The 24,670-nt window shown below is 42.7% G+C and overlaps 1 protein-coding gene across 6 annotated transcripts in view; it reads right to left on the bottom strand.

Annotated features, from left to right (window-relative positions):
* myo16 (myosin XVI) overlaps positions 1-24,670 on the bottom strand; it is a 109,957-nt gene that overhangs the window by 21,529 nt on the left and 63,758 nt on the right. For all 6 annotated transcript variants that reach the window (XR_013502680.1, XM_078262087.1, XM_078262089.1 and 3 more), the window contains exons 16-27: positions 24,488-24,635; positions 23,488-23,605; positions 21,990-22,107; positions 20,946-21,017; positions 20,277-20,418; positions 19,362-19,434; positions 15,292-15,444; positions 14,571-14,771; positions 13,747-13,822; positions 12,542-12,738; positions 11,117-11,197; positions 9,042-9,247 (exon numbers count right to left, since the gene is read on the bottom strand). Coding sequence is in view for 5 of the 6 variants with exons in the window: in XM_078262087.1 (XP_078118213.1) it covers positions 9,042-9,247; positions 11,117-11,197; positions 12,542-12,738; positions 13,747-13,822; positions 14,571-14,771; positions 15,292-15,444; positions 19,362-19,434; positions 20,277-20,418; positions 20,946-21,017; positions 21,990-22,107; positions 23,488-23,605; positions 24,488-24,635 (1,585 nt within the window). In the remaining variant the exon portion in view is untranslated. The remainder of the gene's footprint in view (positions 1-9,041; positions 9,248-11,116; positions 11,198-12,541; positions 12,739-13,746; positions 13,823-14,570; positions 14,772-15,291; positions 15,445-19,361; positions 19,435-20,276; positions 20,419-20,945; positions 21,018-21,989; positions 22,108-23,487; positions 23,606-24,487; positions 24,636-24,670) is intronic.

Below are 24,670 nucleotides of genomic sequence, written 5' to 3'. Positions count from 1 at the left end.
ATTTTGACTTGTCATAGTAGGAAAAGCACAGGTGTTACTAATAACACTAACAATGGCTCTGTTCTATTCAAGTGTTCCAGTAAGCTATGATGGGACAGTGAGGCAGCATGTACAATACCAATCAGCCATAATTACTTTTATTTTTTACACCTGTGCTTTTTTCGAACTGTGACATGTCTTGTGACATGTCTGTGACTGATTTTTGTATGCAAAGGGCTTATGCAATACTACATATAAATATAAAAAAAGTTAGATCTGTAGAAATATGTAAAATTATTAATCATAAAGTAAGTATAGTGTCATATTTTCCAGGAGTCCTGCTGTATATTATAATGCTTTAGACATCAAGGTATACTGTATGTGCACTGATAAGAGCAAAATTATGACATGTTTTGAATGAAACAGGAATATCAGCAAATATACAAAACCCACAAACTTTATATCAGTTGATCGATGCATCTGTCAGTCTGTGTTTGGTCTCTTTTGTCATGAATGAGACGCAGAGCCAGCTGATGGTGTGCCACATATGATGAGAATAATATAACAAACAGATGGCTGAAAGCATAAACCACATGTGAATGTGGGTTGTGTTTGATTTGCAGTATTGGGGTCTGTCTGAACTCTCCCTAACCCTCTCTCTGTATGGTAATACCAGTCCTGCAGACAGCACACCGCGCCCCCCCCGGGCCTATAAAACACAAAAGGAACTCTGTAAAGCCATGACCTCCCCTATGAGGATATGAAAACCATCGACGGTCCCCGATTTTACAAGACCCAAGGGGGCTTCATGTGGAGTCAAAGAAGTGAAATAATACCTTTGATAAGAGTTTAAATAGAGGGCTAGAGGGCTCTAACGTGGTTCTCTGTGAACAGGCCATCAGCTCACTGTTAAGGCCCTGACACACCAACCCGACGCTTGACTGTCAGCAGAAAAGGCACAAAGTCGGACTGATCAGTCGGCTCCAAAAAGGTCCAAAAAGTGCCTTGGAACACACCGAAGCGACACCAACTTACTCTGTGCGTGTGCGAGACGTAATACAAAAAATTTAAACCGGAAATGATGAACTCGTCACGTGGGTCTGGCTTCTCCAGCTGACCAATAATGGCGGCTTGTTCAAAATACGATCTCATATTTTACGAAAATAGTTAACTGAAACGTGTTTCTGAAAACATTTTAAGCGAGAAATAGGCCATGCAGTTGCTGATTCTGTCTTCATTTCAGATTGACAAAGGTCAGTTTAAAAGATTTTCGTCAGATTTTGAGAGGCGTTCATCACTCATCCTGCTCGCCATTTCCGGGTTAGTACTCCACCAATCAGATTGGTCATTGACTGCCCCCCTCCGACCCAGCAAGTCAGGTCGGCCAAAATGAAGGCCGACGGCCCCTCTGACGGACGACGACACGGAACACACCAAACAGACTTGAGTCACCGACCTCGCCAGACTGTCCAATGGCCGATTATTGGGTTGGTGTGTCAGGGCCTTTAGTCAGCATCACAAAGGTGGTAATGCAGCTGGAATTTAAACAACTCACTTCCTCTCTGAAGCTGCTCCTATCCATCAGACACACTTTCCGTTGCCACATTCTCAAATCCTATTGGCTCTGTTGACTTTAATCCTGGTGATTAGTCTGAAATGATGGATATTCTTCTGTAGGTGACTTAATAACCTACAAATGTGTGTGTTTATCCATCAGTGGGAGGTAATGAGCACTTGAAACGGTGCATATAGAAAACATTACCTAAATGCTTGGAAGCTGCATTTGTAACATGCTCTATGAATAATGATGCCGCTTTCTCCTCATCTTTGTAACAATGAAGAACTGAGGAAAGAAACAAGGTTCAAATAACAGTATTTGACCTTACACATTGGCAGAAAATAAATCTGGCCACAAAACACATAGTGTATCATAAAAGACAAATAAAAGCAACAGTAAAATAGATTTCCTCATAAATCACTCTGGTTAGCAGGACAATAATGTAATTTGCTTCAGGCGGCCACTATGACTTAGAGAAGTTGCCGCATTGGTTCCAGTGTACAAGTATGTGTTTGTGTTCACGAGAATATAGCAACCTCAAGATTAATGGTAGATTTAATGTCCTGTCAGTTTGATTAGTCAAGGGCCGAGGCCTGTTTCGAAATAGTGACAAATGGAAAGCGAAAAAATTTTAAAAACAGAACAGAATTTAGATTTAGAGTGTGAGTACATGACAGAAACGGGCAGAGAAAAAAGATAAGATAGAGACTGAAATGAAATCGGTTCCTTTCAGTCGATGAAAAAAATAAAAACAATGTCGGAGCCAGGAAGAAAGAAGAGGCAGGATGATGAAAGCAAAACTAAACAAAATGGCGGTGCATAAGAGAGAGCATGTGAGGAAAGGATAAGAAATTGAGTGAGAAAAAGCTCTGTGAAGACAGCAGGGTAGTCCACCCCCACTCTGCAGCAGCTCCCTCCTTGGCCAAGGCTGTGTTCATTCATTGGCATGTCTGTGTTGAACCCAGTGGAGGAGGGAGAGGGAGAGGGAGGGAGGGAGGGAGGGAGGGAGAGAGGGAGAGAGGGAGAGAGAGAGAGAGAGAGAGAGAGAGAGAGAGAGAGAGAGCTATGAATGGCACTTGGGTTGGGCTGACTGGTGTCTTTGTGAGTTCTCAAATTGACCCTTCGCTAAACCCCGCCCTCCTTAGTTACTGTTGCTACGCCTGACAAGCTTTCATGCCTGGCACGTCTATTACAGTATGTATGCACCGGTGTCAGACATTCCCAAGGAGATAATTAGTAATTTTGGGCGAACAGGTGAAATATCTGAGAGAGCAAGACAAAAGGGACTGCAGTATGCATTCGGGGGGTATATCCACGACATAATATGCAACCGATTAGAGAATAATTTCATCAAAATTGAAGCTAAAGCCTATAGGTCATGCCATAATGTGAGCCGCCTCATACGCTGACCATTCAAATGGGAAACACACAAACTGAGGAACAGCTATGTTCATGCACAGCAGTTTATCCATAAATCTTGTGGAATAAACACAAGACATTAGCCTGATCACTTTGCAATGATAACATTCTTCTGCTTAGCTATATTTTTAGTGATTAACAAAATGCTGAAATATATTTTAAAGTATGTCAGTGAGCCTCCGTCTTGCCTTTAATCATCTTATTTTATGTTCAAATATATGCATTATGAATAGGGCTGACAGCGTTAACACGTTAATTGCCATGCGATTAAGGGCCGACGTGACACAATTAATTTTTTTTAATCGCATTAATCGCATGCCGGCATTTATTAATTTATTTTACACTTCACTCGGCTTTGTGTCGTGCCTGACAGGCTACTATTTTGACCCTTTGCAGCACCGTTACTTATCATCAAGCTGCCACTTCCTCGTAACACATCCTGCTGTTGCAGGCTGCAGGCATGATGGAGAAAGACAGCAGCAATAACTCTGAATGGAATTTTTTATTTTCCAAAACTTCTGGACGGCTCTTAGACAAGTCGAAAGCCGTATGCACATTGTGTAAAGCTGAATTAAAATATCACCAAAGCACGTCAAGCTTGAGCTACCACCTACGGAGCTAAACATAGTTCAGTTAATGTGATGCTAACACTAGCATGCTACTTGCCGACCTGTGGATGAAACCAAATCCCAAAAAATGACTACAGCTCTTGCGAAACAGGTGGCAACTAACTGCAGACCTGTCAGCATCGTAGAGGACTCGGGTCTTAAAGACGTACTACGGTTGACCTGTCTCGTTGCCGTCGAGGGGGACAGTAGTTTTCACGGACACACAGCCTGTATGACACGGAGAAAGCAGCCACACTGAACAGCTGCAAGGTGCTGCAAACGCTGTCTCATTAACCGGTGATCACTGGACGTCAGTGAGTAATCAACATTATTTAGGAGTTACTAAACACTATATTGACTCTGGTAAGGATAGGGATTTTTTGTTTTTTAGTTAGGTACTTGGAGGAATTGTGCAATAATGACAGATTCACACATTTTTCATTTGTTTACAGTAAATAAATAATTACAAATCTTAAATTCAAGTTCATAAAGTAACTTTCTTTGCATTAATTTGATTCCCAATCAAGATACACTGGTAAGAATTGCTTTTGATTGTTAAACTGTTCTGAAATGCAAAATAATTGAATTTTAATCATGTGATAAAATATGCGATTAATCGTAATTAACTATAGAACTTCAGCGATTAATCGCGATTAAAAAAAATGTATTGTTTGACAGCCCTAATTATGTACAAAGAACCGTCATTATTTCCAAGCAATGCTGTGCTGAGTTAGCTAGCTAGCTAACATTAGAGTGTTCTTGCCTTGGAGCAAACGTAGGTGTTTTTGTTGCCATGCCAAACTAGACTATTTGGAGGGAAGCCTGAATGCAGTTTGAGACACAATAGAAGATGTCTCCTGTGTTGCAGCAGATAGTGCCTGATTGACAACAGCTACTGCACTTCCAGGGCCGTGGAAGCTCAATCATCCAAGTGTATTAATGAGAGGATGAATGATCTCCTTACTCACCAGGCCATTCTCGACCTAGGAGCAGTGAGCATCGGCCTGCCAGACTTTCTGAGATTTTGAAGCTGATCTACAGTATATAAAGCATCCAATTACAGAAGAAGGGATAGCAAAGCATCTGTATTCTTTACAAGAATGCAGCAATACTGTTGCTGAGAACACTGAGTGTATGGAGTGCTGCTTCCCTCTCCAATGTTTACCATCAGGGATTGCAGAAAAGATAAAAAAGAGCTGGCTTCTCTGAACAGCTGGAGGATCTGAAAGAAATGGAAAGGAAAAGGAATATTTGCCCATAAATGTTAACAATTGACTTCCTGACAGAGTTAAATTCACTGGTCTACCTTCAGATAATAATCTGCTCGCTTTCCCCTATAATCTCTTGGATGTGGAGGACCCTATGGAGACTAGAATGCCCTAGCTGTCCATGCAGGAGCACATACGGTTTGCTGGCTATAAGAGGGATATTGTCTTTACTCACTTTCTAGCTAACTGTGCTGATCATCCAGGAAAAGATCAGCCCTGACAGCGAAGTCGAGTTTCCTTGTTTACCTCACATGTATCCCATTTGACACAGTCCATTGAGATCTACCAAGGGAATGAGATGCACCAGTATTCTGCTTTAATGGATTTAGAGTGGCAGGTGACCAGTTTGACAATTCCCATGACATTTCATGTCATGGGAATTCCCTTCAGCGGACTCCGAAAATAGATCATTGTCCATGCTCTTGATGGCTGATTTTGACTAGTCTTGATGAAACTGTGTCTCGCTCTGAAAAAATCCCCACATTGACAGGACAGCTGGTAAAATTGTGGCCGGTATGTCAACTAACCTGCCACAAGTCTACACCTGAGACTATAACACAAATTGCCCTCTGGGACAAATAATACATTGATTGATTGATTGATTAAATAATAAATGTGTTCTTTGCTCAATCACACCATGTCAACCGGTCTAACGTTACATCTCACTGTAACAACCTGCAGGAAGTGTTTGGCAAAGAGCGAGCAATACCTCAACCTATGACCAATTCACTGGAAATACACACACTATTGCCCTTACACGCCGTGATTTATACCCAACCCACACTTTACGCTTGCTGGCGACCAGCTGGTCCTTGTGATGCTCAATTATCTGCTCATCACACCCATTGCTACCATAGATTATCATACACATGGGTGCCTAAATTAATAAAACACACACACACACACACACACACACACACACACACACACACACACACACACACTAGGAACCTTTCAATTACAGCTTTAACAATGAGAATGATGGCTCTACAAAGTACTGTATATTCTTCAAAAACACAAAAGGAGCTGGCGGCAGCTTATGGACAGACAATACTACAATCTATATTGGATTCACTTCACCATTTGACATGGTTCTCCAGATTAAATTCCCTATTCAGGTTTTCACTGGTGAAAATCTATTACATATATAAGTTTCAATTATCTATTTCACTTGGTGTATGTTTGACCAGAAATTGAAGTGTCAGACAATAAATGCAGCACACTCTCTGCAACCATACCTCATGGGATATCATTATCACACACTGAACATATTCTTTGTCTTGCATTGTCTGACTTATCTCTGACTATTCGTTACTTCCAGGCTGGACTACTGTATTTCCTTACTATCAGGATGCTCAAATAAGTCCCTTAGGACTCTCCAGCTGATCCAGAATGCTGCAGCACGTGTTCTGACAAGAACTAAGAAAAGAGACCATATTTCCCCTGTACTAGCTTCTCTGCATTGGCTTCCTGTAAAATCCAGGATTGAATTTAAAATCCTTCTCCTGACCTACAAAGCTCTAAATGGTCAAGCACCATCATATCTAGAAGAGCTCTTAGTACCTTATTGTCCCATTAGAGCACTGCGCTCCCAGAACTCAGAGCTACTAGTGGTTCCTAGAGTCTCTAAAAGTAGAATGGGAGCCAGAGCCTTCAACTACCAGGCTCCACTCCTGTGGAACCAGCTCCCAGTCTGGGTTCGGGGGGCAGACACCGTCACCACATTTAAGAATAAACTGAAAACCCTCTTCTTTGATAAAGCTTATAGTTAGGGACGTGGCTCATAATCAGTCGCTCCGGATCTCATCTCTCCCGGCGGCCTCCCAGGATACTGCGCCATGGGACTCAGCCGCCTGCCAACGTCCATCTTCTTGCTCGACACCGGTTATCCTTGCCGTAGTCGGAACCGGTAGCGGCCGATGCGGTTTGCCGGACTCGCCCCCCTTCAACGGCGACTGACCAGCCGTCTTCACAGAAGAGAAAGCTTCTGAGGGATGCAGTAGTCAGACGGTCCGGTGGCCTACAATGCCTGGATCGGCCAAACGACAATGTTCCTCAAATACAATCTCCCCAACCGAATGCTTATAGTTAGGGTGTGAGGAGTCGCAGCGTATGCCTAGACCGGCGGGGCAGGGTGTATAGGTACAGACACAGCACCCCAGCTTCCCTCTGCTTCTCCTCATAGTCATCAGATCTACCTATCATATAATCAATAATATAGTGAGAGTAGAGGGAGGCAGGAAGTACAGCCCGTTCCGGCAGGGGAGAGTTCAAGCCCGATCCGGCACCTCTCTTTAGCCTGCCTCTCTTAGTTATGCTATTATAATTCTAGACTGCTGGGGAATTTCCTTCCTCCCTATGACACAATGAGCAGCTCTTTCATCTCTCTTTTCATTTGTTCCTTTTATGTGCATCCTTCTCCCAGAAATGCTTGTTACTAACCTAGCTCTGGGGTGACTATTATTACCACTATTCATCACCCAGAATATCGCCTTGGATTAGGGTGGCAACAAGACCTGGGTCTTGGGTGCAGCTGTCGCTAGGGACCTGCTACACCCTGCTACGCTCTGCGATTCCCTACAGTGTCCGGCTGCGTCCTGCCGCGTCCTACCGCGTCCACCCATGCTGTGCTGTCCCACATTACACCCCGTTACGCCCTGCTGTGCCCTACTATGACATGAACTACTACGACTACCATTGTAGTCACTGTTACATTATCTTTGTGACTATTACTACCACTGTTCATCACACCCCCAACCGGCACCGTCAGACACCGCCTACCAAGAGTCTGGGTCTGTCCGAGGTTTCTTCCGGAAAGGGAGTTTTTCCTCGCCACTGTCGCAATAGCTACCGCTAATGCTTGCTCTTGAGGGAATTATTGTAATTGTTGGGGCTTTGTAAATTATAGTGTGGTCTAGTCCTACTCTATCTGTAAAGTGTCTCGAGATAACTCTTGTTATGATTTGATACTATAAATAAAACTGAATTGAAATTGAATTGAAACCCCTTAAGTTGTGAGTGTGAACCATAGCCTTCGTTTTTGTTCAGCAGTAAAATGCTTTATTGCCTGTGATTTATTTACAATTAAGACAAGCCTTCGTGCTTAATACAGTGATAATAACGTTTGGGACATACCACCACAGTTTGTGTGTGTGTGTGTGTGTGTGTGTGTGTGTGTGTGTGTGTGTGCAGTGATGTGATGTCTACAGCAGGCTAGTGGAAACTTTTTTTTGGAGGGGTTGGGCATGTGACCAGCTTTGTCCTCTCTTCTTATCTGGCAGGAATGTTTATGTTAATCCCTTTATCCTCAAAAAGAGCTAGAGAAGCTGGGAAACAGACTGAGGATAGGGGGGGGGAGAGAGAGAGAGAGAGAGAGAGAGAGAGAGAGAGAGAGAGAGAGAGAGAGAGAGAGAGACTAACTAAATGAGCTAGGACCTAAATCTTCTCAGTATTCCACTTCTCAGAATCAGGAGGAACAGGAGGAGACAAACAGCCAAATTGAGAGGCGTAGAAAGTGAGATAAAGAAATGAAGGACAGGTAGTGTGAGAGGAACACATTCGTTTCTCTACATACCAAAAATACAGAGTGAAACAAAAGTGAGATGGAGTCAAGGAGCAGTTAAAGTAAGGTACACGGATCTACCACTTTGCAGAAAAGTCGGGTACATGGTGAAAGAGTTGGGGAGAAATAATGATGAACATTCAAGTGCGGGGGCATGGAGACCTTACACACAAAGGACTAGTTAATGTGTGTGTGTGTGTGTCGGGCTGACACTGGAAATGTGATAGCGGCATTCATCAGCTGCAATAGACTCCCATCATACTCTAAAAAAACTATTCAAGGTCATTTTGTCTTTCTAACAGTAAGGGTTGCTGTGACTTGTCAGTGCTACTGTCAGTCTGCATGTGAGCACGTGATCCTGAACAGTATTTGCCCTTAGAGAAGGCATATATGTTGTCAAGCTTTGCTTTTAGCTCACTCTGAGATGACGGTGACCTGCTGTGAACGTAATGTATCTGAACAACTGAGATCAGTGAGAGGAAGCAGAGCAATCCATCATATTTAAGACCTTTCCCTTAAAGAAGAAGCTGAAAGAGAAGAGGAGGCTGTGAAGTGAATTAATCAGCATACAGAGACAGACAGAACTTCACATGACGTGTTATGAGAGTTACAGCTCTCCTAATTATGCAACATGCTCTGGCACTGACCTGCTGAGGAAGCCTGGGAAGGACAGGCGGACAGGGTATCCATAACGGATCATGCGCACCATCTCAAGTACCCCAATGTACTGCAGCTGGGTAGACACATGAAAGCTGTCAAAACTGTCTTGCTGACAACTGGCATTGGGGCGCACACACTCCACAAAGTGAGGAGTGCAAGCCTGCAGCTTACTGATCACTTCTGACAGCGTGTTCTGAAAGAGGGTAAAGGAGAGGAGATACATTTGATGGCAGTCACTGGTAATTTTACAATCATAATAGAAGAACAGCATTTATTATGCTGTTCTAGTGCACCAAGTACTAGCTGAGGGAAGAAAGGGTGCTCTGACTCCTTCCGTTTTGATGTTGTTACTTGATTTGTGAGCCACAGTGACTGGAGTGAGATCACAAAGTGTTTGAGAAAAAGTGGTCTGATTTTTGAGGGGGTGTTTTGCCTCGGGAGGAAGCAAAAACACAAAGAGCTCTTTGCTCATACGAAGGGTGTGCAAGTGTGAGAGAGCTTTTCTTCAAGCCCTGAATTCACAGATGCTGCATCCAAGGTCCCACAGACACACACATATACCCACACATCTACAAACATGTAAACACTTACATATGTCTTTCTGCCACTTTTCAAACTGACGTCAGTCTGTGCTCTGCATACCCTAAGGTACAATGATCAGGACCTCACCCCTCATCTTGGAACGTCACTCCCACTATTTACAATGTCGTCCTCCCTCCAAACATGCGCATGCACACACACAAATGCGTGCACACGGCACACAGTAGTTGTTGTTCATTGTTCATTCATTCATGTGGAGGGCTTCATGCTTGGCTTGGTACAGCATCATTCTTCAGCCCACTCTCTCCTTCCCCGCCATTCCCCGAGGGACTCGTCCACCACAAGCCCACAACTTTGATTATGCAACACACTGGCTTCATTCACACCAAAGGTACTGCTTCTCTGAACCACATCTTGGCCCCCTTGCGTCACCAGCAGACACTGAACTACTTTCCTTTAACTGAATATTATTGTTGCTTTATATATAAACTTAGTTTAAAGTAAGGAAATGTGTGTTTGGTAGATTATTTCTCTGTGGTAACAATGCTTTTTGGCAATCAATCTTATACCGTTGGAAAGCCTGTTTAGTTCCCTTTCAAATGGGGCCCCATTTGTAAGGAACATGCATTTGTGGGATGAGCAGCAGCGCTGAGTATGTCGGTTGCGCCCATAAAAAATTTGCCAAATCTTCTCTGCCAATGCCAAACAGCTTATTCTGCCATTGACTCGTTTGGTGTTTGGTGGATTGGATGATTGAAGTTTGAAGAAACAAGACATATTGGCAATTGAACAATTTATTCATTTCACAAACAGGAGCCTCAGTAGCGTGTACATGGGCAACCCACATACTCAGCGCTGCTGCTCATCCCACAAATGCATGTTCCTTACAAATGGGGCACCATTTGAAAGGGAACTAAACAGGCTTTCCAACGGTATAAGATTGATTGCCAAAAAGCATTGTTACCACAGAGAAATAATCTACCAAACACAAATTTCCTCACAGTACCCTGCAGCGACTTCTTGAGATGAGGTTTTAGTTCACAAAAAAACCTCAAGTTTCATTAACAAATCCCTGCAATCAATTAAGATGTGATCCAGATGATTACAGGTACTCTATGTGAGGAACGGGTCGGGTATTCAGTAAAATATAAACAAAGGTAAAAAAAACAGACTGGTTTTGTCTGATTGGCATCAAAACAGTAAATTAAACTTGTATATTGACCTTGACCTAGATTTTTTTTTGCTTATAATTCTTTACTACTTTGCAGAATTTCTTCAATAAACTTTATGCAACAGGGCTAACATATTCAGACCTATGGACATTTAGAGTCCAATCACCTGACCTGCACGCCTTTTCACTGTGGGAGAAAACCCATGCAGAGGAAATTCAAACTCCACCCAGAAAGATTTCTCCAGAAGGAACAAGTGCTAACCAATGACTATTACGGAAAAGACAACCAAGCATCATGGTTTATGAGTTCAGAGACCTAGAATTAAAAAAAATTAAAAAATGTGTTCTTACCCTTTGCTGGACAGCCACTGTGATGGGCCCACAGCGTTCTAGCCTTTGGAGGAAGGAGCTTGAGCCTTTTTTCTTCAAGATCTGACAATGGAAAGATGTATTGGAGAGAAAAAAATATGAGACAGCTGTGCATCTTACTTCAAGTTGCCACTGAAGAATATGGAATCATTACAACATAAACAATGAATTATTAACATCAAATTAGGCTGCGTGGCTTTGACTAGTAGTAGCAGTGCTTCGCCTTCTGAGAATATAGTTTCCAGTATGTATACGGTTAGAAGATGGCTGTGTCTCATGTGACCTTGTTATTTGCACACGCTGTGACTATACAAATCACAACATGTAAATACGAAAATGTTGGCGTTATTTTGTCACTTAGTGGGAGCAGTAGGCTATTTGGAGCCGGTTACCTCCAGGATCTGTGCTAACCAGGCTAGCGGTGGGTGCCTCTGACAGAGTTACAACATGCACGGAGATGAGAAGGGTATGTATGGACTTATCTAACTCTGGGGGATACGGTGAATAAGCTAAAGTCCCAATAAGTCGGCGTGTTCCTTTAAAAATCCTTGATTCTGTGCAGGATGTTTACACAGCACACTAAACAGTCCCATTAGAGCACTCTATCAGTCCAAATTATTCTGTTTCATATGCTTTATCATATTACTTTGATTGTCTTCTATTGTCTTATTAATTGTCTTTACATCCACTGTAGTACCGCAATACGACCTAATGTAAACATTTACGGCTGCTGGGACAGATCTGGGAGGTGAAAGGGGTCTTATGTATATCTATATCTATACAAATAAAGCTGCCTTATGTACGCCTGTTCTTTAGATGGCTAGTGAGCCACAGAAACAGCAGGCAGGATCCCACAACCACAACACAACACAACCAGCAAGCCTTTCCATTCACACACTTGCACCAGTAGAATAAGCTTTCCAAAACCTTAAAACAATATCAAATGGTGACTTAAGGATGGACTTAAAAAGGTGTGATTTGTGTTACGATTGCATGTCATGAGAAAACTGTGTGATCACATGTTTCTATCTGAAACAAATCCAGTTCCCAGAAGTGTATATACAGTATGGTGGGACGTATCTTAAAAAAAATACTATTCCTGTTTGTCTATTGATCGGCACAGCAGTCAGTTGTGCTTATGGAACAAAGAGCTTGCAACTGACTTAAGTCAGTTCATCAATTCTTATATTTTATTATCTAGTTCCAAAAGCTAGTATGAGCAATTCACCTTTTGAACCGTAAATCTAATTTAGAGAATACAGTATATTTAATGGCCCGAAATTTTACAAGACCTTCAACATCCTTTGATGCTCAAGTGTATTTTTTAGTTGACCGTAGCTAAAGTGCAACAACAGACTTGCTGCATGTGTGGTTCATGTAAAATCTGGCACTCACAGTGTACTGTACCTTGGTAAGGTCATGGTACCTCCGGGGCTGTTGGGGGAGAGTGTTGGCAGTGGCAAGGGAGGCTGATGGCATCCTGTGGAGCAACAGGGCAGCTTTAGGCCCCCTCAGCCCGGCACGGCCATGGGCTGCTGGCACCAGAGAACCAGTCTGAGTCAGCTTGGACTGGAAGAGATGCTGCAGTAACACACTCTCACTGGCTGCCGGCACAAAGCACATAGAGAGAGAGAGAGAGAGAGAGAGAGAGAGAGAGAGAGAGAGAGAGAGAGAGAGAGAGGGGAAAATCAAGGTGGAAATCAGTGGGTGGAGGAGAGTAAGTAAAGGTTGAATGAACAGATAGAAAGAAATAAAGCATGGAAGAACAATGGGGAGGATGTAAACAAGGAAGGAGAGGGGCATCAGAGGAGGGGTGAGGATGGAGAGGAGGCATAAAGTTATGCATCATGTGAACAATAAGTCAGACAACAAGAGGGGGTGGACCATGCCACTCGACAACACGTGGAGCGGTCCAAAACAATGAGCTCATTCAGTAAGCCAAACAACATGTGTGTGAACGTGGGCGTGTGGCTCTCATCTGAAAGGCTGAGAGAGAGAGCGAGAGCGAAAGGGGAAAGGATGATGGCAGGTAGGTGTACCATGCTAAGAAAAACAAACATGAGTCCTGGACTCTTAATCATTGTCTTTTCATTTAAGCAATCATTGCCACCACCTGAATATAGACTTACATTGATCCCTCTGCTCTCCTAATACCTTTGGGGCTTATACTTAAAGTCAGGAGGGGATGACGTCCATAAGAAGAAAAACACGTAGTACGCATGCCAATGTGTGGGGTTGAATGGCAGCGACGCATCGACTCGGTCAGAAGGAGGGATAACAGCCAAGTGTGAGTGAAGGGCTAGCCTTTAGAAGATTAGCCTCATCATGGAAATTATAGCAATTAGGCTGCTGGATGCAAGGCTAGCCTGGCAGCCACACAACGACTGCCTCTGTCTTGCTAACCACAACACCCCACATCTGGCACCTTCTATAGACAATATACACACAGCCGGTGCTGTCTGCTGCATATGGGATAAAACACACACATACAAACACACTTAGACAAAGAGTGGTTCTGTGTGCTGTTTGTTTAGACAAGAGTGCATCGTTGTGTTTAAGTGTGCACTGACGCCACAATGTGCTCATACACGTGTTATTCATTGGGTACTTACACTTCATCGTTAAAAGGAGATTCTGAGGAAGAGAGTCCTTGTTTCTTGTGAGTGATCCTGTGAGGTCATATGAAATCTGGTGGAAAAACAAATCATACATGGAAATCAACTTATTCAGTACATTTGATCTTGTATGCAACATAACAGTTATGAATAAACCAGTTTATATTGACCTATATCTCTGTAAAAACAACATACAAGCTAATTTTGGCTATAAGATGAAGAAGCATAAAGTGAGGGGTGTCCCCAACTAAGAATGTACATAGTAGAATATGATAGGTCAAGTCTTGCCTACAGTTGAGTGATCGTCGAATCATGTTTTTTTTTCTTCTCATTTGCGACATTGATTCTATTTTTTCCACACAGACGAAAGAGCTGAAACGCGCCCAGCGCCACGAGATGTCGGTTGTATTTTTGCCCCGTCTGTTTAAGATTTATGTGGAAAAATAGCAATTACAACAACATTATTGGCCAAGATACATGATGTGACTAACGCTTAGCTGTTGTTTCGGAACAACGGTGTGTATGTAGGTGCAGCGCTGTCAACGGAATAGTGACTGCTGGTTTATCAAGGCTTTGTCGAGTGAGAACTGTACCAAACTGAATTATTGTGGCATTACAGTTGGGATTAACATCCACAATTTTCAGTAATCTGTACTGTAATATGATGGGTTGCCAAATCCATTTCTTAAACCTTTTCAGCCTTTTAGAGGTCGACTGCAATGACAATTAGTCGTGACAGTTGAATGTTGTACTGCCCACCTCTAAGACATCTAAATACATATAAACATTTTGTACATTACATTCCAGTAAAACAGACAGACCTGTCTGGCGTAGTGGCTGACAGTGAAGGCTGGACCCTGGTCTTTGGGTGTGGGGTTTCCGTTGCCATCCTTGGTTGTGAGAATGAGACCGTGAGTTGGACTGGAGTCCAGCTGGGTTGACAGCCTCTTGTACAGGGTCTGCTCCGATGGCCGCAGGCTCTGGCTCTCCTCATCTAACACGCACAGCAGTCCATGAGGCTTCTGGAGGAGGAACAGTGCTCATATGTTATTTATGTCAGTCATGTTTACAAAGCACTCTTGATAATAGTAGTAATACATTATTTTCATTAGGACACTTTTATTGATCCATGTAGGGTATACTTGTCCCTCTAATATCCAATAACATCAGTCATTCTCCTTTGTTTCAGATTTTTTGGGCATTTTGGTCATAAATGATACATGGTACGCATCTTAACCACTGGGCTACTACCAGTCCTACCAGTATTATTCCGGTTTGCGTTTTACTTTTTGCACTACCAGTCTTTACATGTTAAGTGTAAAGTTAAGTTAAGTGATGTCTCACTTTCAAATGAAACTTTAATAATAAAAGAAGAGAGAAACAGAAATTAATTTGCTGAAACCATTTCAAACTTTGGAAAGAACAAGAAAAAAGTGATGAAATTGTCTGTGAATTTAATCCTCTAGGTGGGCTTGCAATGTTGAATTACATCATGAGACACCAAACTGGACTGGGCTGGTCTAAAGCAGCAACGTACAATACCTGAAGAAAGAAATCCAGAACGGCTGGCTGGTTGCCGGGGGAGTGCAGGGTCTCCATGGCGATGCCCTCCTGCAGACACTCATCTTGCTCCTGCTGGAATAGCACCTCATAGACGTACTGCCTCAGCCGCTCGTTGGTCATGTTCACGCACAGCTAGAATGCACACAACACACATCAACCTGTAAACACACACTTTTGTGCACATTGCATGAAATTCCTCCTCAGAGACGCAATGCTGTATGTTTGCTTTTCAAGCAAACAAATGCACAAATACAATCTCAAACACCTGCTGTGGCACCAATGGGCAAGTCAATTGGGCATAAATTAACTAACTACTCATTTAACACACCAGACCCCAGACTTATGAGAGCTGTTTACAGGGACACCTCATACACGGTACACATAGTAATAGATGTCCTTAGGTAGGGTCTTTTTTAGATCCCACTGTTATGGACTTAGTGTTCCTGCTGAGACACATGAACTCTTTGTAACCCAGCAGTAAACAGGAGTCAATCAAATGGGTTTGTCTGGCATGTGTGTGTGTGTGTGTGTGTGTGTGTGTGGAGGTCTGGAAGGGGGACTCAAGTGTGACTTGTCACATTGATGTAATGAGAAGGAACATAGAATATGAAGTGGAACAACACATGACAGCAGACTGCAGCAGCAGGCTTGTTTAAACTTCTCCTGAACCCAAATGTGTCACAAAGCAGAACACACAAAAATCTTACAGTAGTTAGGAATTAACTTTTTATTCTTGTACTTCAGGGAGGTGTCCCTTTGAAAATATTGTTGTATTCAGTGCTCAAATAAAGCTGTGCAGCCCTTAGATTTGGGGTAAGATGTGTGTGTGTGTGTGTGTGTGTGTGTGTGTGTGTGTGTGTGTGTGTGTGTCTTAGGGTGTAATTCATAATGCTTATTCCTGCTTCTCAGGGCTTACGTTTCCTGAAATGATGAAAAAAGATTGATGCAGCATTTCAAATTGCATACTTTTCTTTTTACTTTTAGTATGTACTGCAGCTGCCCTTATAAAATATGTACTGTTGCATGCAGTATGCATACAATTTGGACATATGACTCCTTCATAACTTCTTCATAACTTAAAATCTCTCTCTCTTGCTCATATAGGCTCTGCAAAGAATTGTGGGTCAGAATAGCCAGAAAAGCATGCTGGCTTGCACACTGCAAAATCCGAATGCAGAAGGACATCGTGGTATTTTTGGCATACTGCATTGGACATTCTATGTACTGGGACTTACTAAATTTCTTTCTGACACACTAAATAGTAAGGTAGTATGGGTATTTGAACGGAGGGTGAATGTTCATTTGCTGGTGTGGAAATGGATAAACATGCATTAGTTTTTTCTCTTTGGGCACTGTCATGCGATTGGATCAGTGCCATGACACACATTTTCTCTCACAACCCATTGATGTGCTGTGGTGTGCTGTATTCTTCATCAGTGTTTGTCTATTCTTTGTCTTCAAAGTAGTCTAGTATATTAAAGGCTTAGTCCCAGCAGGTGGTTGATTGAGTTAGCTCATTAGCAAAGTGCTGAGCAGGTACAACACACCCCTGACAAACACAGCTCTAATTAACAAGCCCTAATGCTTGTGTACGTGTCTGCATGTGTGTACAAACATGTCAGAGTGGGAGGGCTAGTTTGTCACTGATGTACCACATCTACTGTAAGAGATCATCGAGTTTCCAGACCTTGCTTCTCCTCTTCTCATCTGTGGGTGTCAGGTAATGTGTGGGATTTGAACAGGCAGCTCAGCAGCAACAATGGAGAAGATGTCTGAGGGAGAGGCCAGCCAGAGATAGTCTCTCTTTTCTTTCTCGTTTTGTTAAGGCAAAGCAAGGCAGCTTTATTTGTATGGCACAATTCAGCAACAGGGCAATTCAAAGTGCTTTACATGAAAACAGATTAAAAAATTTAAAAACAGATAAAATATGAGAATAAAAGTTACAGTGCAGTATAAGAAATTAAACATTAAAGAGCAGTTAAAACAGTTAAATATATAAAAGCAAATAAAATAGGAATTTCTCTTTATATGCTTATATAGATTGTCATACAGTGTCAACAATGCAACTTCAGTATAAGAAATGAACAGTTATTTAAAGAAAGGCAACATCAAAAAGATAGGTCTTTAGCTTTGATTTAAAAGAACTGAGAGATGTGGCAGACCTACAGTTTCCTGGGAGTTTGTTCCAGATATGCGAGCATAAAAACTAAACGCTGCTTCCCCCTGTTTAGTTCTGACTCTGGGGACAACAAGCAGACCTGTCCCAGACGACCTGAGAGGTCTGGGTGGGTCATAGTGTAGCAGCAGATCAGAAATGTATTTTGCCCCTAAACCGTTTAGTGATTTATAAACCAGCAAAAGTATTTTGAAATCAATTCTTTGAGGCACTGGAAGCCAGTGTAAAGACTTCAGAACTGGAGTGATATGATACACTTTTTTGGTGTTAGTGAGGACTCGAGCAGCAGCATTCTGAATCAGCTGCAGCTGTCCGATTGATTTTTTAGGGAGACCTGTAAAGATACTGTTACAGTAGTCAAGTCTACTGAAGATAAAAGCATGGACAAGTTTTTCCAAATCCTGCTGAGACATAAGTCCTTTAACCCTTGATATATTTTTAAGGTGGTAATAGGCTGACTTTGTAATTGTCTTAATGTGGTTGTTAAAATTCAGGTCTGAGTCCATGACTACACCAAGATTTCTGGCTGTGTCTGTTGTTTTTAACATTATCATTTGAAGCTGAGTGCTGACTTTTAATCGTTCCTCTTTTGCTCCAAAAACAACCACCTCAGTTTTTTCTTCATTTAATTTAAGAAAGTTCTGGCACATCCAGTCGTTAATTTGTTCAATGCACATATTCAGTTGTTGTATTGAACTATAGTCCCCTGGCGATAAGGTTATGTAAATTTGTTTGTCATCCGCATCACTATGGTAACTTATTTTGTTGTTTTCCATAATCTGAGCCAGTGGAAGCATGCAGATGTTAAACAGAAGAGGCCCCAGAACTGAGCCTTGGGGAACTCCGCACGTCATATTTGTATGCTCAGATGTATAATTACCTATAGACACAATGTAGTCCCTATTCTTTAAATAGGATTCAAACCACTTTAGTACTGAGCCAGAAATGCCAACCCAGCTTTCTAATCGGTCTAGTAATATGTCATGGTCGACCGTATCAAATGCAGCACTGACATCAAGTAATACTAAGACTGTAGTTTTGCCACTGTCTGTTTTTAAGTGAATGTCATTAAAGACTTTAACAAGAGCCGTCTCAGTGCTGTGGTCGAAAACCCAACTGTAAGGCATCAAAACTGTTGTTTAGTGACAAGAAAAGGTTGTTTGAGTTGTTGAAAAAACGCTTTTTCAATGATTTTACTTAAAAATGTTAGTTAGCCTCCTCCCCTCTCTTACCTTCTGACACTTGCACTCTATGAGAACCAAAGAAGAAAGGTCACACAATTTTCTAGCTTCCACTTAGATTAGAGAACATCCAGGGGAAGACTAAGACCACTGACATATGTAGTGCCACATACACACAAAAACCAAAGTCACACACACACACAAGCCAAGACAAACACCCACTGGCCTTAATAAAGGCTGGAAGGAGATTGGGAGATGCACAGGGAGGAAATGTAAGCCCTGAGAAGCAGGAATAAGCACTATGAATTACACCCTAAGACAACACACACTCACTCTCACGCACACACACACACACACACACACACACACACACACACACACACACACACACACAGCAGTCATTGTGTCAGCTGTGAGTTCATATGAGGACAGCTGAAAATCACGCCACAGTCAGCCACAGACCTCATCTCATTCATTACAATTACAGACTAAAATGTACGGTCTTAAATAGATAACAGTCCCAAATATTTTTACAATTTGATTAAGATCCGTTTGAAACTACAGTGGAATGTCATGAATGCATTTGGCTTGATTAGAAGAAGTAATCTGTCGGTTTAAAGGGAAAAGCAACAGAAAATTGATGCGATTTTTTGGGGTTGACTGAAATCTAATAAAAGTAAGCATCTTCCCACCTGCTCAAATCCATTCCTCTGACATTCTTCAAACCCAAAGATGTCCAAGATCCCAATTTCCAAGGCAGGATCACTGGAAGAAATTAACAGATAAGAGAGCATATTTATTATGTTACACCATTTTCACTCCAGAATCAACATGAGAACTTGTTTGCTTGCTTGTGTCACTCTGACGGGAATTATCATGTTTTTTGTGTGTGTGTGTGTGTGTGTGTGTGTGTGTGTGTGTGTGAGTGTGTGTGTGTGTGTGTGTGTGTGTGTGTGTGTGTGTGTGTGTGTGTGTGCAATAACACATCTGAAGGGGGTGTGCCAGTAGTGAGTAGTGTTGTTGACACATTTATTATGTTATGTGGTTGGTGTTTAAACAAAGCAAAGCACAAACACATTCCAGAAGATGGAGCACCAGTTATCTGACAGAGTGTGATAAGACTTCACTACATTAACAACACCAAGGATCCCACTGGCCTTCACCAGTGTGTGTGTGTGTGTGTGTGTGTGTGTGTGTGTGTGTGTGTGTGTGTGTGTGTGTGTGTGTGTGTGTGTGTGTGTGTGTGCATTTAAGTTTGTGTTTGTGAGACCTTCACATTAACCTTGGGTGTGTCCTCCATCTCTACCTTGTTGTTCAGTATTTTACATTTCAGTGTACATGCCTATTCATGCATGTCATGAAATGTAAACTTTTACAAACTTACGCTCTAAAGTATGTGTCATGTCACAATACCAGTGTTGTCACTCCAGAGGCCCTGAATGAGAGACTGCTCTTGTGTGATGACATATACACTACATTGGTGGTGTTTGTAATAACAGTCACAAACGGCCAAGGCTTCCTAAGAAATGATTTTGCCAGTTAACACTAATAAAAAAAAGGACATAGCGCACGCACGCACACGCACGCACACACACACACAACTATACCCAATGCTGTCGTCCTGTCGCTGTAGGTAGTCGTTGGTACTGTTGACCAGATAACTGAAGAGGCGTCCATAGATTGCCTTAGCGAGCTGGTCTCTGTACTGCTCTGACAGCTCCACTGTGTGGCGCCGAGTGATCACGTCACCTGAGACAAAAAGGACATGGAAACACAGTTTCTTGACCATTTGGTTGATAGCACAGTGATAGTCAAAACGTCTTTCTGTTACCCATCTGGAGCTATTTTATTTCACAAAAAATTCATTCAATGTGATTTTTTCCATCTTTCCTTCCTTCAATTTGGAACACCTAATTCCCAAAACACTGAGGTAGTCACTAGAGTGCGGATCAGCCCGCATTTTTCTGTCCGAGCCCGGCCCGCGAGCAGTAACAGAACCCGGCCCAAGCCCGACAGGCATTAAGATATTTTTGTCCGAGCCCGACCCGAGCCCGACACAGTTAAAATCTTGTTTTTTTCTCATACTAATGATACATACGTTTGCTTGTGTGGAAAGCCCGCTTTTATTAAGCAACTGTAGGAAAGCATTCGGAAATGTCAACAGACACGGGGCAACAAGCGCACGTTAACACAGGCGCGCATTGTGACTGAGTGAATCTGCTTATGTGTGTGGAATAGGGAGGATCAAGGAATGGCGAAGGCTGGTGAGTGGATACCTTTGAAGTACTGGACGTCAGAGGTGAGGGCAGTGCTTAAGTCATTGGAGCACACCTGCAACAATCCAGCAACTGTGCAGAGGAAGATCGGAAGAGGAAGAGACAGAAAAAAAACAGGCAGAATAACTGACAGTAACGTGATGACAGGATGAAAAACATCAAATAAACAGAATTAATGTGAGGATGTCAGAATGGTAGCACTGATAACATCCCAGAACTAAATCTCCTCTTCCCTATTCTGACGATGACATCACGCTGCCAGCAACGAGCTGAGCGGTGCTTCAAATCATTCCTACTTAATCAATCAGCAGAGCTGTCAGCACCAAGTCATCAGTGGATTTCTGAGCAAAACCCATAAACAAGCAGTAGAAACAGGTGACAGAAACCCAGAAACCCTTTGCTGAGATCACTAGCCATCGACTGGCTCTTTCCCATACAGGCGCTGATGTCATTTGTTTACCATCTCACTCAGGTCAGGGGTCACAGGACCAAATGTAACGGTTGCATAATAAGGGAGACAGAGAAAGAGAGAAAACGCCAACACCAATAGCAGTTGGGGCAGTGGTGGTCTAGAGGTTAGAGAAGAGAGCTTGTGACTGGGAGATCGTCGGTTCACCAACAGGATAAAATCTGGGTGGGAAAGTGAAAGAGCAGCGCTTGTCACTCCCTCATTAATACCACTGAGGTATGAATGTGTGTGAATGTGATCAGGGCGTTCCTGCAAAAGAGAGGCTGCCTCTCAGTGAACCTCCCCTGAATAAATAAAGGTTAAATACATATTTTTTTTTTTTTAAAAAGCCGTTAAGTGTGTGTTAAAGAGGGATCTCTCCTCACCGTGGTTACGTTTTGGCAGAAAACGCGGCTTACCAAACAGGTGACTGTCTGGCCTTTAGCTAGTGCTGGCAAGCTGCCAAGCAGAACTCCAAGGGAGAGAGGAAGGGAGTAGCGATGACGACGAGGTAAACAAGATGAGTTAACCTTACCCACCTCCACACAGGGTGGAAATGTGGCATGCGGCCTAGGCATGTGATGGGGGGCACTGACCTCTGTCCAGCTGCTGCAGGTCAGAAGGGAAGGCTGTATCGGTATCTGTCAATGCAGTAAAACGTAGGTCCCCAATATGGAGCACAGCAGATAGGAGCATAAACACAGAATCCACCTCCTAGCAGAGAGAGGAGAAAGAGACATGGAAAGAAGACGAAGTAACAAAGAAAGAAGACCGACAGAAAGAGAGATTATATGACATGTACTGTATGTCAACAAATCCTATATAAGTAAATACATGTACAAATAGAAAATCCAATGTTTTTTTTTTTATCCTCCTCCCTTCATTCACACACTTCTCTTCCTCCGTCCCACTTCCCCTTCCTCTCTGCCCTTGAGTAGAGGACGCTTAATGGAATACCCCATTATCAAGTGCTCAGAATCTCAGAGAGGGGGATGTTCGACTTTGAGGGTGTGTGCTTGTGTGTGTGTGTGTGTGTGAATATGTCTGCGTATGCACTCTCTCAAGGCAGGATATTGGAGCTGATATCTGGGAGATAAACACAAGCATTAGTCTCTGTCTGACACTCTATACACAGACAGACCCCCCTCCCTCTGGAGAAGGGAGAGAAAAGGAGCGTTAGGGAGCGTTAATGACGATTGACCTTTGGGTCTGGACTGTGATTCCTCCCCTGATTAGACTTAGACAGAGACCAATGGGTGGTCTATCACTTCCACTCCTACTCCCCCACTCCTTAGGTCCCCTGGACTCTCTCTCTTATCCAGCGGACACTAGTACCCTCTGATATAAGACTATCTATCGCTCTATTCCTGTCTATTCTGTCTTTAAAGCCTTGCCTGTGTGTATTGACTGCTGCTGGATTAAAAGGTGAGATAGTGGTCACTCACTGCTGACAGATGCTGACTGGGAATCTAAGAATAGATCCTGATAATGGGCTAGGAACACGGCTGGTGGTGTACACAGAACGGACTGTACCACACACTGCAGCACACATCAAAGTCCTTGTCTTATGCATTTGGTCACATGTTTTATCTGGTCTTTAGATAGATAATTGAAACATTTCTAAGATATCCGAAAATTTCGGCCAAATATGTCATTACAGACAGGTGATGCCTATATCATTTCAAATGGTTCTTGTGCCTGAACTGGGAGGACACGCTGTTGTGTCCTTTGCATCCCTTAGTATCCCACAATCCATTATGCAGTGGTCAATTCTTTAATGAAGCATGAGGAATCCTTTTACAATTACTTGAGACTTTGTTATAATTTACCATGTTTTACTGGGACAACATACATTTTGAAATATTTGATTTTACAAATTGAACAAAAGCCCTTAGAATGAGCCATTAGTTTTGCTCTCCATCCAGCCCAGAGACATGCTTACAGACTCAATTTGTGCCAGCAAAAATCTGTGGTAAGATCTCATCAATGACCTCATACTTCAGGGTCTGTGACCTCAACACTTTGAATCATTTGCTGTCAATAAACTTTGAATAATAATGCTCAACAGGAGCCGCATGCAGTGCCAATCGATACCTGCTTGTTAAAGCCCAAGGCTCGCAGGGCTTGTTTGACTGCTGTGAGGCGTTCCCTGCTCTGGGTGGAGGCCGTAGCTACTGGTGGGTTCTCCCCTGGAAGTCCTCCACTAAGATACCTGGAGTAGGGACAGAAAGATGGGACAATGTGGACCAATATTTCAGACAACCACAAAAACAAAATAGGACAAGGTGTGTCCTATGATCAGTGTACAGGTGCATTGGTTCCAAACATCTACACATGTGCTCTGCAGGAATTTATGAGCATATTTTTGGATGAGAGAAATCTAGAACCAAAAGATTTATGAGGTAGTTTTAGGCAGAGTTACAGTCCCAGTCACACTATGCAGAGAGCTGTGTTTGGGAAGGAAGGGAAAGAAACAACAGGGTTTAAAATCTGCAGAACTGGATCACGCACATCCGGCAAAGACACATGGAGACACAATGAGTTGCGATGCCAGAGGGGCTTTCTTAGGGGCTAGCGTACTTCTCAGGCTTCAAAACAGAGCTATCCAGGCTTCAGGATAGCAGAACAGTAAGAGTAACCCACAATTACACTGTAAGAGCACACATGAGTAGAGATGTGCAACAACAAACACTAATAAAAATCTGGTAAAAGCAAGAAATGCACATTCATATATACAGTATGTGAACACACACACACACACACACACACACACACACACACACACACACACGTATGGATGTTAAAAGTTGATACACTCATGTATGCATGCATGCGCAGACACACACACTCTCTAAGGATATCAAATATGAATGTATTATATCATCAGTGTTGGATTAAACTAAGCAGCTTGTTTACAGCATGTACTTCATGTGAGCAAGTTAAGGCTTTAAAATTATTCAGAAAATGTCCAAACTTTAAAGAATCATTCACCTGAAGAGAATCTTGTGGGTGGGATCACCAACCAGCACCCATACTGCTTTCACCAGTGATTTTATGAACTGTCGATATACCTACGGCATCTGACAGCACGTACCTATGAGCCAGGACATTGTTGAGGTAAAGTGCGCTGTTCTCCTCAGGCGACAGGCCTTCAGCCATCAGATAGAAGATGCTGAAGCTGTGTTGGTGAGGAGACAGGTGGACCAGACGAGACTTCTCCAGCATGTGGGCGTACACACGGGCTTAAACACATTTAACACACATGTAAATTACATTT

Source organism: Sander vitreus, chromosome 11 (assembly GCF_031162955.1).
Source record: "Sander vitreus isolate 19-12246 chromosome 11, sanVit1, whole genome shotgun sequence".
In the NCBI taxonomy this organism is placed as follows: Eukaryota; Metazoa; Chordata; class Actinopteri; order Perciformes; family Percidae; genus Sander; species Sander vitreus.
This window is presented reverse-complemented; position numbering and strand designations above follow the sequence as displayed.